The sequence below is a fragment of the Akebia trifoliata genome, chromosome 12 (genome assembly GCF_017979445.1).
Source record: "Akebia trifoliata isolate Shusen 1 chromosome 12, ASM1797944v1, whole genome shotgun sequence".
In the NCBI taxonomy this organism is placed as follows: Eukaryota; Viridiplantae; Streptophyta; class Magnoliopsida; order Ranunculales; family Lardizabalaceae; genus Akebia; species Akebia trifoliata.
In genome coordinates, this window is record NC_141386.1 from 29,635,944 (window position 1) to 29,648,413 (window position 12,470).

General features: G+C 35.0%; 1 protein-coding gene across 4 annotated transcripts; it reads left to right on the top strand.

Annotated features, from left to right (window-relative positions):
* Positions 1–405: 405 nt before the first annotated feature.
* On the top strand, positions 406–8,228 carry LOC147389370 (electron transporter, putative (Protein of unknown function, DUF547)). 4 transcript variants are annotated; one of them, XM_086419260.1, is made up of 12 exons: positions 406–555; positions 819–906; positions 2,159–2,246; positions 2,410–2,520; positions 3,152–3,268; positions 4,441–4,803; positions 4,972–5,297; positions 6,000–6,099; positions 6,181–6,240; positions 6,365–6,451; positions 6,804–6,944; positions 7,741–8,228. In XM_086419260.1, exons 3-12 carry the CDS (start codon positions 2,208–2,210, stop codon positions 8,068–8,070), a joined length of 1,674 nt encoding a protein of 557 aa, XP_086275386.1. In that variant the 5' UTR covers positions 406–555; positions 819–906; positions 2,159–2,207; the 3' UTR covers positions 8,071–8,228. The 4 variants fall into 4 exon arrangements, with proteins under 4 accessions (XP_086275386.1, XP_086275387.1, XP_086275384.1 ...); XM_086419261.1 differs by having other exon boundaries at positions 424–552; XM_086419258.1 differs by lacking the exon at positions 406–555 and having other exon boundaries at positions 620–906.
* Positions 8,229–12,470: the final 4,242 nt, after the last annotated feature.

Consider the following 12,470-nt stretch of genomic DNA (forward strand, 5'->3'; position numbering starts at 1 on the left):
TATCTAATTTCTTGAAGTGGTGTCTCATTGAGAGAGAGATTCCATTGCTACACCAACTTTTGCTAATGCCACCCCAATTCATAGGTAAATCATTAGCATACATCTTGAGGTGGCATTAGCAAAAGTTGGGGTGGCAATAGATCTTAAAAAATAATGTAGGGAAAGAGGGATTATATTGCCACATCATCTTTTACTAACAGCACCTCAATTCATATAACACCGAAAAAGAAAGAATTAAGACTATTTTGTGGAGTCCTCTAAGTAAAAAAAGTTGGTGCAGCAATGGCCTGGTTGCTTGAACCAGGATTGGTGTGTTATAAGTAAAAATGGGGTGCCAATAGAATCTCTCTAAAAACCTCTTCCTAGTTCCAACTGCAAAATGTGAAATTCAATTCAAATTTCTTTCATCTTGGACTTATAAACCGTTTTTTTTTTTTTTTTTCCAGAGAGAGAGAGGCTGTCAGGTGGATTAAATTCTCTCATTTAATGTTCTCAACGACACAGTGGACCTCAAATTCAATTCTTGCAGCAACCTGGTTATTTTGGGTGAATGTAGTAATTACTTTCATCACATTCTGTCTTTTATAATTCTCTCTTAAATTCGAATTCATCTTTATTTTTTATTTAATTTTTTTTTTCCAGAGAAAGCAAACCCATTAAAGAAATCTGATCTTACATCAAATTCCTTTTTTTTTTTTTTCTGATACCCATCACTTAATAATCTGTCTGTTTATCTCTCAAGTTGATAATGTTCTAAAAGAAGAATATGAGATTTTTTCCATCTTGAAGAGATTGAGAAATGGATGGTTTCACTGTAGATGATGATGAAGACATAGCTATCAAGAGAGATTATGGGGAATCTCGGTCTTGTGCACATGTTCATTCCCAACATAAACGCTCTAAGAGGTGCAAACTTTAAGCCTTTTTTCTTTTCTTCTTTCTGTCTTTTTTTTAAAAATCTGTTTTTGTTGACTTTATTTAATTTGGGTTGGTGTTCATGGAAAGAGATGTAATATAAAATGTTGGGTTTTTTTTTTTTTAATTATTATTTTCAGCATTTTGTGGGTTTAGAGTGGTATTTATCTGTGACTAGTGTTGTATTATGAAATGGGTATGAGTTTTTTTTTTTTTTTTTAATTATTATTATTTTCACATGTTCGAGGTTTTATGGGAGTTCAAAACTCAATTCCCTTTAATATGAATGAAATAACATTATGGCTTTGTTGAATTTGGGTTTGGTGCTCATGGAAAGAAATGTAATATAGAATGTGGGTGTTTTTTTTATTTATTATTATTTTCAGCATTTGTGAGTTTAGAGTGATCTGTGTGTTTTTTTCCTTTTTAAATTTCAATTGGATCTCAAATAGTATTTGGGATTTTGATTCACAAATTAAAAAAAAAAAAAAAAAATCTTCATAAGAGTAATTGAGTGTGATTAACGAAGATTTCACGATGTAGGTTAAATCCACCTGTGTTGTTCATTAGATTTTCAGCTAGGTTCTTGTCTTTTTTTCAGTTGTGGGTTTTCATTAACTCCCTCGTCGTTTGACATTTGGTCCTTATAAATTATTTTGGCCATGTTTTGTCTACTCCTAATAGTGAACATGGATTATGAATGTGGCTTACTGATCTTATTATTCTCTTTATATAAGTCGACCAATTGTCAATAAAATGTTGCACACAATTCCTACATCGTAGATTAGTACAAATTTTGTAGGCCTTGGGGTAATATATGTTTGAGAGATGGAATGGTTTATATTACGATAGAGTACCATGGCACCTCTATCACTGCCAATTGGTCAAAGAACCTACAACTCAATGCATGTCACAACCAATCAACAGCAACAGAGGTGCCACAGTAAAATTTTAAAAAAAATGTGGCTTACTGATCTGATTATTCTCTTTATATAAGTCGACCAATTGTCACTAAAATGTTGCACACAATTCCTACATCATGGATTAGTACAAATTTTGTAATATATGTTTGAGAGATGGAATGGTTTATATTACGATAGAGTACCGTGGCACCTCTATCACTGCCAATTGGTCAAGAACATATAACTCGATGCATGTCACAACCAATCAACAGCAATAGAGGTGCCACAGTAAAATTTTAAAAAATATCCTGAATTTAAAATTGATCTCTCTTTCCTTCCAGTGCTTCTGAGAGGAACTTGGACGTCGCAAAACATGGAGTGTCACATTCCATGGGGAAGGACCCAAATGTCTCAAGTGTGAGTCCATCGGTAACTTTTATCTATCTCATGTACTATTTTGTGTTCACGTACGAAGACCACGCTAAGAATACGATTTACCCAACTTTTTGAAAATATAAACTATGTTCAAAGAAATTGAACTTAAGAAAGTGAAAGACAATTACTTCTTACACTTTTTTTCTGAATCCATCAGGATTTACAACCTAAGGAGAGGACTCACAAAGCAAAAAGTCCTTTTCATCAAGATGTTTGTGGTACTAGGGTCAACACTTCCTTAAGCCATCAAGCTTCCTTGGAGAAAGATGTAAGCATCTGATCAGCCTTACTTTTATGCTAAATCTGCTTTTATGTGAATACATATCTGCGTGCTTGTTTATTTATATGTTTTTCAACATTAAAATATATAATGCATATATATACATCTAAACCAATATTATTTTAACAACGTGTACACTGCAAAATTTTCATGGAAGAAATCCTAGAATGGGGTGTTTCTTATGTTAAGAAAACAAGGGCAATCAAACCAAGGAATGAATCGAAAAAAACCAAATGCAAATCGCACAAAGAACATAGAGGTTTTATGTGGTTCCCTCAAGATTGAGGTACGTCCACGGATCACAGTCGATTCCACTATGAAGAAAAAACTCGCAGTTACAGATTACACCCTTTCACCATAAAGAGAAATATATGTACCCCATGAAACGTAACTAGGGCTAGGCATAATACTAGTGAAATTACGAAAATACCCTTGGGAAAATTTCTACAAGTAGTGGTTCTTCTCCATCTGAATGATATAAGAAAGACATGTAGGTGTGAGGAACAACTTCTTTGAAGTCAAATTACAACAGCTCCTATATTCTGGCTTATTACTTTCAGCGTTACTTTTTATTAGAATACTATCATATTCCTGCACTTAATGATGTATAACCTGTCAGATCGAGCAGATGCAATTGCAGTTACAGAAGGAAAAGAGTATGCGCATTATGCTTGAGAGGGCAATGGGTCGAGCTTCTAGTACTTTGTCTCCCGGACACAGACATGTTGCTGCTCAGGTATGCATAGTTTTGACTTTTAAATACTGAAATTAGACAAATTTAGGTCTACTTCTCACTTAACCACTAGTGCATCATTTAATTGTTGGGACACCTATTCAATTGGCCATTTTTCGAAGTTCACACAAGTTGGATGATCTTTGTTCATGAAGATGCAGCCTATCAAGTTGGTAAGACGTGTGGAAAGTGTTCCCATGGCGTAGGTTCGACTCCCTTAAAACCCAACTTCACAATTACCTTCCAAAAAATAAAATGATCTTTGTTCATAACTGTCTGAGAATATAAAATTTATGGATTGTATAGTAGACATTCTAGAAGATTGCAAATGATCTTAAATTGTTCGTAAGTGTGGGTGTAACCTCAGGTGCATGAGGTTAGTTGTATTTCCTCCCCTGTTACTCCCTCATATGTAGGGGACATTTCAAGAGTCTCACTTGGCTGATGAGGCTCCATCACATTCAAAGTGGACTTAAGAATCCTACCTACATAGGGTTTTCTATACTCCTTGAAATGAAGATGCCATCTTGGTGAGGTTAGCCAATAGTTTAGTCTATTATTTATATCTAAAATTTGTTTATTTAAGTTCAAATAAAATCATTTATATTTCAGTTTGGAAAACTTATATCTACACAGGTTTCCTTCCATATGTACCATGTGAAAAGGACATATAACAGAGTGAGGAAGCATGAAATTTAATGTCATCATAAAATATTAATATTTTCTCGGAAAAAACTTTGAAGCATTCATCCCGCTTCAAAATTTCGGTAGAACCCTTTCCCTTAGATTACACATGGTGTCTCTAAGGAGGTATCCCAAATATTGACGAAAAAGAAGGGGGGTGACATAAATCCAAAAAGCCACGTGACATGTTATGAAGAGGGTTCCTCCAAAATTTTGAAGCCGCCTGATAACTTCAAAGTCGGACTCTATTGTCTCACTGTCGTGTATGATGACTGTTCTGTTATACTCAGCTCCATTTAGAGTAGGACTTTTGCCTGACTTAGTAAGGAAAAAAGGCCCCACTAAGGCTCATCCACTGTCAAAACAAAACCTTGATATTGTTTTGACTGGATGAGCCTTAGTAAGGCCTTTTTTCCTTACTAAGTTAGTCAGGAAAGGGTTTTTGCTCCATTTATAAGTTTAGTTGGATATAACATTATGATTCATGACAGACAAAGGAGTTGATAGCAGAGATTGAGTTACTTGAGGAGGAGGTTGCAAGCCGTGAACAACATGTTCTTTCTCTGTACAGAAACATTTTTGATCATTGTGTTAGTGGGGCACCTTCTATGCAAAGCTCAGGCATGGTTTCTCCAGCCCATACGAAGACTGAAGCACGTAAACACCCGAGCATAATTTCAAGGTCATTTTGCTCCTCCTCAATGAAACTACCTTTGCAACCTTTCCAAGTTCTTTCTTCTATTAAGGATCCAAGGAAAAAGAACGAATCGTTGCAATCAAAGACAAGACGTGCTTTACTTTTGAGTGGCCAAACCAACATTCATACTGAGAACAAATTTTCAGATCCTATTAAGGTATGTTAAGAAGCGAATTTTTTTATTATTCTAGAATCTTTTAATCTATGGCTTATGTGAAGAAAAACATAAAAAATCTATGCCTTTGGCCTACGAATCCAATCAAATATGTTTGGTTTAAATTTCCACTTCGCTGACTTGGCTTGCACATCTCTATTTTGTCTTCAGGTTCATGAAAAGATACCAACTATGGAGAAAACTTCTTTAGCGCGTACACTTAAAGATCACCTGTACGAGTGCCCAAGTAAGTTGTCCGAGGAGTTGGTCAGGTATATGGCTTCAATATATTGCTGGCTACAGAGTGGAACAGTATCTACAAAACAAGAAAAGAACCGTTCGCCTTTATTGTCAAGGTCATCTACTAATGTGATCATCCCCCGACGTGGCACTGGAGAGGATAAGGAGTGGTCTTGCAGATCTACGGTGGAAATATCGTGGATATCAACTGACAAAAACCAATTCTCTCGTGCATCTTATGCCATTAACAACTATAGGTGGGATCCTACATCCACAATTATTAGAAATAGAGTGAATATTAAGCGTTCTTTCTTTCATTTTTGAGGAATTAAGGTGCCTGTTATATAGACTACAAGCATAGTCCAACAAATTCATAATGGTTCATGTGATGTACATGCAAGCGGTAACCCATCATTCAATGGGTGCATGCAATGTACATGCAAGTGGTAACCCATCATTCAATGGGTACCATACAAAAAAAAAAAAAAACCCATCAGAGTTCAGAACCATTCAATCTATCACCATTCACAATCTTCTGGAGAGTCATCCAGAAAAACTCTAAATGACAATATCATCCTGTCAGTCCGAATTTTGTAGAGTGTATATTTTCCTCCACTCTTGGTCTTTCATACCCCAGTTAAGCCCTGTGACCCTCTTATATTCATAGGTTCTCCCCTTCTCCAATAAATCGATCTTTTGGAGTAGTTGGTTGGTTAACATGGCATCAGAGCGCTAGGTTCATATAGGTCACATCATGGGGTTCAATTATGGGTGAGGGGGGGAGTGTTGAATGTAAATTTTCCTCCACTCTGGGGTATGTCATACCCGATTTATGGCTCGTGTCCCTCTTATATTCGTAGTTCCACTAGTTTTCAGTTAACACCAACAAATGCATTAGATTAGATCCGGTTTCTCCTATGCGGGAGTGATAACATGATTCTCATGTTATTTGATTTCAGAGTTCTAGTGGAACAATTGGAAAAGGTGAATGCAAATCAAATGGGAAGCGATGCCCAAATGGCGTTTTGGATCAACGTGTACAATGCTCTTGTTATGCATGTAAAGATTGTATAACTGAAAACTAGTTTTCCTTTTTATCATTTTGCTTTTATATAAATCTTTCTTTTATGACACATGCAGGCATATTTAGCATATGGGATCCCCCAAGGATCCCTGAGAAGGTTGGCTTTGTTTCACAAGGTAGTGCACTTCTTTTAAATTAAGTATACTCTATTTGGTAACCAAGCTAGTGAGATCTGATTATAATAATTTTGTGTATCTCTGAATTTTTAAAAACATTGATGGGTTTCTCTGTTTAGTGCAGGCTGCTTACAACATTGGGGGTTATGTCATAAGTGCAAATTCCATAGAGCAGTCCATATTCTGCATTCGTACTCCCCGAATTGGCCGGGTATTATTAACCTATCCCCTATTTCTATGTCAAGCACACATTCATACAAGGGAATGGCATCTGAGCATTGTAAAAAAATGTTGTAACAAATAGTTGTCCCCCAATCCCGAGTCCTGGCTCATATATATAAGGTTGGGTTCCATGGATTCGAGAAATATGACTCAAGAAATAACACATGATCTTGACCGTACAAACACAAAATACAACTAATGGAAATTATCCTCGAGATACATATTATCAGGATACACATAAAATTCTGACCGTTGTATGTTGTAATACAGTCATGATCATGTCTGCTGTTCATTTATTGAATTTTTGTGACTCTATTTACTTGTTTCAATTTACTTAACAGTGGTTCGAAACTATTATTTCAACTGCAATGAGAAAGAAATCCGGGGAAGATCGGCAAGTCCTTGGTTCGAGATTTGCTCTCCAAAATTCCCAACCACTTGTTTGCTTTGCACTTTGTACAGGAGCTTCTTCGGATCCTGTGGTAAGTTCTTTCTTCTATTCAACCTCTTTTATCACTGAATCTCAGCTTCGATCATGTTTTATGAACACTTCCAAGATTGATACCAATCATAGGTTTGATTGGATCAAACCTTATTGATTTTTCGTTCATATGGGCCAAGCCAGCTTCGATCTATGTTACCAAATTCGTCCGTACTAGTCCGAACCACAGACCAGTTCATGGTACGGTTCGGTCTGGGTTTGCAAAATCAAGCGACTCATGAACCCAACGAATTTTTATTGGGTTCAACGAACAAAAGCACATTGGTTCGGTGAACCAAACATTCTTTTTCATTGTTTATATTTAAAATCTGGATTATTGTATTAATTTATTTTCATTTAACTTAGAATTTTTCAACAATATAATTTTACTTGTAACTTGTATGCTTGAATTATATATAGGGTAGCATTCGGCATATAACATTAGGAAGACAACGTTGGGAGACAAAATTTGTCCCATATGACTTAAAAGTTTCATGTTATCTCCCTAACGTTGTCTGCCGAATGGGATCCATATACATACAAGCAAACCAAGCTAATGGACCGATCTAAGGAACCAAAGTGAACCAATAAACAAATTATCTCCCGGTTTCGTTCTTGAATTCAAACCGAGCGAACCGACAAACCAGGTAACATAGGCCTATATCCAGTGGTTCTCAATTCACAATGACTTGACTTCATCAAACATACATTGCTGAATTATAGTAGGCTCTTGTTGATTTCAGTTGAATATGAATGGTCACTGATTAATGGCACCTTATCTTGTACAACCTTTGTAGCTAAAGGTCTACACATCCACAAATATTATAGAGGAGTTAGAAGTAGCTAAGAAAGAGTTCCTTCAAGCCAATGTGGTGGTTAAGAAGTCAAGGAAAGTGTTTCTACCAAAGGTACTCGAGAGGTTTGCAAAAGAGGCAAGCATAGGTTCTGACAATCTTCTCAAGTGGGTATCTGAGAATGTTGACAAGAAGCTTCATGACTCAATTCGGAAATGCGTGGAATGTAAAGTCAAGAGGAAGGCATCGCATATTATCGAATGGTTACCTTACAATACAAGGTTTCGCTACATTTTCACGAAGGACTTAACGGAAAAACCATGGTGGGTGTGAGTTTATTGTGCTAAGAGTCTCATAGGAGTCTTTATTGTTGAAGGAGCAATGACTTTGAATATTAGAACTTGAAATGTACTCGTGATCACTCTCATTGTACAAAATGCACATTATCTTGTTGACACTTTGTTCTTCTATGATGCAAAGTGTTGTTGATCTGTTTGTGGGTTCGATGGTTTAAATGATTTATCTTGATTACATGAAATGGTGAAACTGTTTAGTAAATTGCAACCATTGGATTGTAGTAATTCCAATGATCAATGATTGTGATGCGATACACCTTACGAATCTAAACTAGCATAAAGTTGTCTTAAATTACACCAAAACAATGGTAAATGAAGAGAATGTAGAGGAGAACCAACTACAAGTTATCAAGGCAGGGCCAACGGAGTATCCTGACCACCAAGGAGGTGTCAGCTAAAGGAATCTTGTACCTCCATTCCACCACATACAAAGCCAAACAAAAAAAAAAAGGCAAATCATCATTATCTCGAAGAATTGATTAGAAGCTATCATTTCCCCGGGTACATAGATCTTCTCTTGTTTCTCAACCGAAAGATTGTTTACGACACTCTCCATAATTTCCATTGTGTATTTCTAGTTTAATTTTATCACAACTTTTGATCTCATTCACAAGCACCAATAAATATTGGGGTATTTTAGAAAACATCCCCCGTAAAATTGGTAATATTAGGTTTACCCCCTTTTCAAAATGCAAGATTAGGCTTACCCCCCTCGACCGTCAATGTGGCGTTTTCTTGATGATTTAATGGTGAAAATTTGAATTTCTCTTCTATGCTCTTTAAATACTTAAATTACTAAATCAAAATTCGGAAAATACAAAATTTTACTCTTAAATCAGTAAGAAAAAACAGCATTGACTTACAGTCAAAGGGGTTAACCTAATCTTGCATTTTGCAAAGGCGTAAATCTAATATCACCAATTTTACAGGGGGGTGTTTCTAAAATACCCTAAATATTGTTACCATCAATGCCTTTTGATTGGTCAAAGCATTTATCTTCATATATTTTCTAACAATGTTGTTAAATCATTTTCAACCTTTCTATTGTCCTTTGAAAGAATTCAACTTCCATCAATAGGGCCTTTCTTACCTTTTGCCACCATTAGAAATAGTTGCGTGAAAAATGACTTCAAGGAATCTACTTGTAGACATGGTTTCAAAACTCGTCCGAGACCGATACGTATCGCCTGAATCATCTTGGTATTAGACATGGATGAGACAAATAGACAAGTCAATATTTCAAATGATATTTAAAATCCAAAGTTCATTTTTTTTCATTTTTGAACGAGACGTCTCAAACGTATCAAAAAACTCATTCGAGACGACTCGGTATCTAGCTTGGACAAGACAAGATGAGACACCAAAACCCAATTTTAAAACCATGCTTGTAGATGAGGTTGAGATTGACCATATATACCCCACCTTCGGATTCCTTTATTTCTCTCTTCTCTTTCTATATTTCTTTTTAGGATTTGAAGGCAACGACATATATAAACAACCTGACACATTTTGACTCTGCATTTTACTTATGGATTTTATCATGTGACTCATAAAAAAACACATATCCCTACCATTAAACACATGAAATTCAAATATTATGCTTTATTTATAGGGTAAATTATCATTTCGTGCGACGGAATTTTGATTCCGTTTCACTATTCATTTTTATTCTTAAAACAAGAAAAGTGAGATCACAAGTTTTTCAAAGTGACGATATCTTGATTTCAAGTAGTCAGATCAAAGCGAACTTGTAACATCGTCACTTTTATAACCAACGAGATTGTCACCTTGAACCAACCAAATCATCACTTTGAAAAATCAAAGATCTCGTCGTTCATGTTTTGGGATTTAAAATGAATAGTTATTTAGAATGGAAATTTCATCGAAAGTTGGTTAAATTTTGGAAAATTTGTTCTACATTTGTACTTTCTTTTCTTTCTTCAAACACACACTAACACAAAGAAAAGACCAAAAATCCAACTTCCAAACTTTGACTCTCGAGTAAGAACTTTATCGAAATGCATTAATATCTAATGCGTGTAACCGTGTAACTTTACGAATAGATTTAATTGGTCCACGTATCCTACTTTAATTGGCAATTGGTGGACACTGAATCATTTTTCTCGCACTTTGAGACTTCATGAGACACGAGGCCGAAAGCAACACAACTTCAAGGGTTTGGAGTTTGGACACACCCTTCCACATTTGGTTAATATTTGAGATGCCCCTCTGTGTTCTAACTGATGAAAAGCGTCCTTTGACCCTGGTTATCTTTAAGAGATCAATTAAAATGACCTAAATGCCCTCATTTTCAACCTCTAATAGAAAAAGGAAAAAAAAAAAAAAAAATCTCCAAAGATTTGTCATCTTCAAGTTAAAGATTCTATCTACTCCAACCTTCAAACTTCATAAATAATATCAGATTTTTTAAGAAGAAAAAAATAATAGAATTTTGGATAATAAAAATTAAAGTTTTTCTACATAGTGGTTGAGGATGAAAGTAATTTTCCCAAAAGATTGAAGAGCATTAAGTTAACATATCTTTGGGAGAAAAATCAAGGGTTTTGCCTGGAGTTCGAAGATGATAACATTTAGGCTGTTTTTTGTGATTCTTTTTCCATAGTAGATTGAAATCGAGAAGCATATCATCACTTTGAAAACTTAGTGGTGTCTTGATAATTCACCAAAAAATGGAGGGTTATGTTTAAAATCTAAATCACCCACAAAAATTATGGAAAATGCTAGCCTCAATTTGTGAATTTGACCATGAAGATGTTATGGATTCTTAAGAAAAATGTATTCGTAGGAGGAAAAAATGTTAAATTAACTTCCTACTACACTGCGCGCAACATTGCGTTGGCGTGTGGTGTGCACAAAACTATAGATGTATTTCCTTGAGATATAAGTATTATATAATTGAAAAAAATTGATGATTCTATGCAAAGTGTTGAAGGTAGTGTTGGAGGAAGTTAGTGTAGCATGGTCTACCACTAAAAAAAGTGTAATGATTTTCTCATGCCCCCCTCTAACACAAGCCCCCTATCATACAACCGTAGATCATTTGTCTTAGGATACACATAATCATAAATCTTTTTCTTATGTATCCCGAGGCAAAATAATCTACAGTTCTGTGATGGGGGCGTCGTATTATCACGACTCTTAGGAAAATGCTTTTTAATCTCTTGAAGATTGAAGTTGATCTCTATGGGATGGGCATTTTCCCTCAAATCCTATTTGGGCCTTACATGTTTTTATGTTCAAGGTCTTTTAAGGAGTTTATAGATGTAGTCATTGAGTAATTATATTTATATGGAAGTTAATCTATAATTGAGTTTTTATTATTTGTCTTCTTTGCTTACATAGGCCTTGCTTGTTTGCTTTGTAGGTAATTCTCAACACCATTTATATTATTATTTTTTAATAATTTTATTTTATCTACATAATAAGTGAAACACTTTCCTTACTAACATAGTAAACTTTTAAGCCTTACTAAGGGTTGTTTTGCTAAAATGGATTACCACATCGGCAATCCAACACCACAACCATCTAAGTTTCATTGAAAAATTCACATCCATTTATTTTTTCTTTCAAAAAACAATTTCTTATGAGCTTGATCCAAGGTTTTGAAAATTGACAGTTTTCGACCTTCCACTTAACTCCCAAACCTAAAATTAAAATTCAACGATGAAAAATGACCTAATAAGGCTAGTCAAACTCATGTAATAAAACATAAAGCCGTACTACACCACTTGTGTTGGACATTGGGTCGAGCATTGAGTTGATTTCTTTCCAATAAAACCTTCCCAAATTTATTACAAACTCTGATATCTATATAAAAAAGGTACTAATTTTTTTTTGTGTGTGTGCAAAACACCAGATTTATTATGAGAGTTATTAATGCCACACCAATTTTTACTAATGTCACACTAATTCCTATATAAACCACCAAAGCATTGCACATAGTTAGTGTGACATTAGTAAAAGTTGATGAAGCAATAGCAACTCTCTTTATTACATAGTGTCAAATTCACTCAAGCTTAGGTCAATGAGAACCACTACATTGTCTTCTTTTTCTTTTTTCCTTTATCTCATGATATCTTCAATTTCAAGATAAAAATAGATATAATTAATGAAATAATTAAGGCAAAACAGTTTAGACAATTGATTCAACTACCTTGTTTGCACTTGCAACCCCAAGTGTTAGGGTATATTTCAGGTGAAAATCAAGGGGTTTCTGCTAAAGATTGTAGATGAGAGAGCATTTAAATAATTTAAGTTAATATGAGAGAAGGAGAGGCCTAGGTAAAGGGGGTCATATCATATGTTCAAACTCAAGGGGGTATCTCTTATAGAGAGCAAATGCGAGGAGGTATATCT

Bases quoted from the DNA above. Each gene is read 5' to 3' on its own strand.
- LOC147389370 (XM_086419258.1), top strand. From the start codon at position 800: ATGGATGGTTTCACTGTAGATGATGATGAAGACATAGCTATCAAGAGA. The intron at 2,247-2,409 runs GTAACTTTTATC...TGAATCCATCAG, and splicing joins TCTCAAGTGTGAGTCCATCG to GATTTACAACCTAAGGAGAG. The intron at 5,298-5,999 runs GTGGGATCCTAC...ATTTGATTTCAG, and splicing joins TATGCCATTAACAACTATAG to AGTTCTAGTGGAACAATTGG.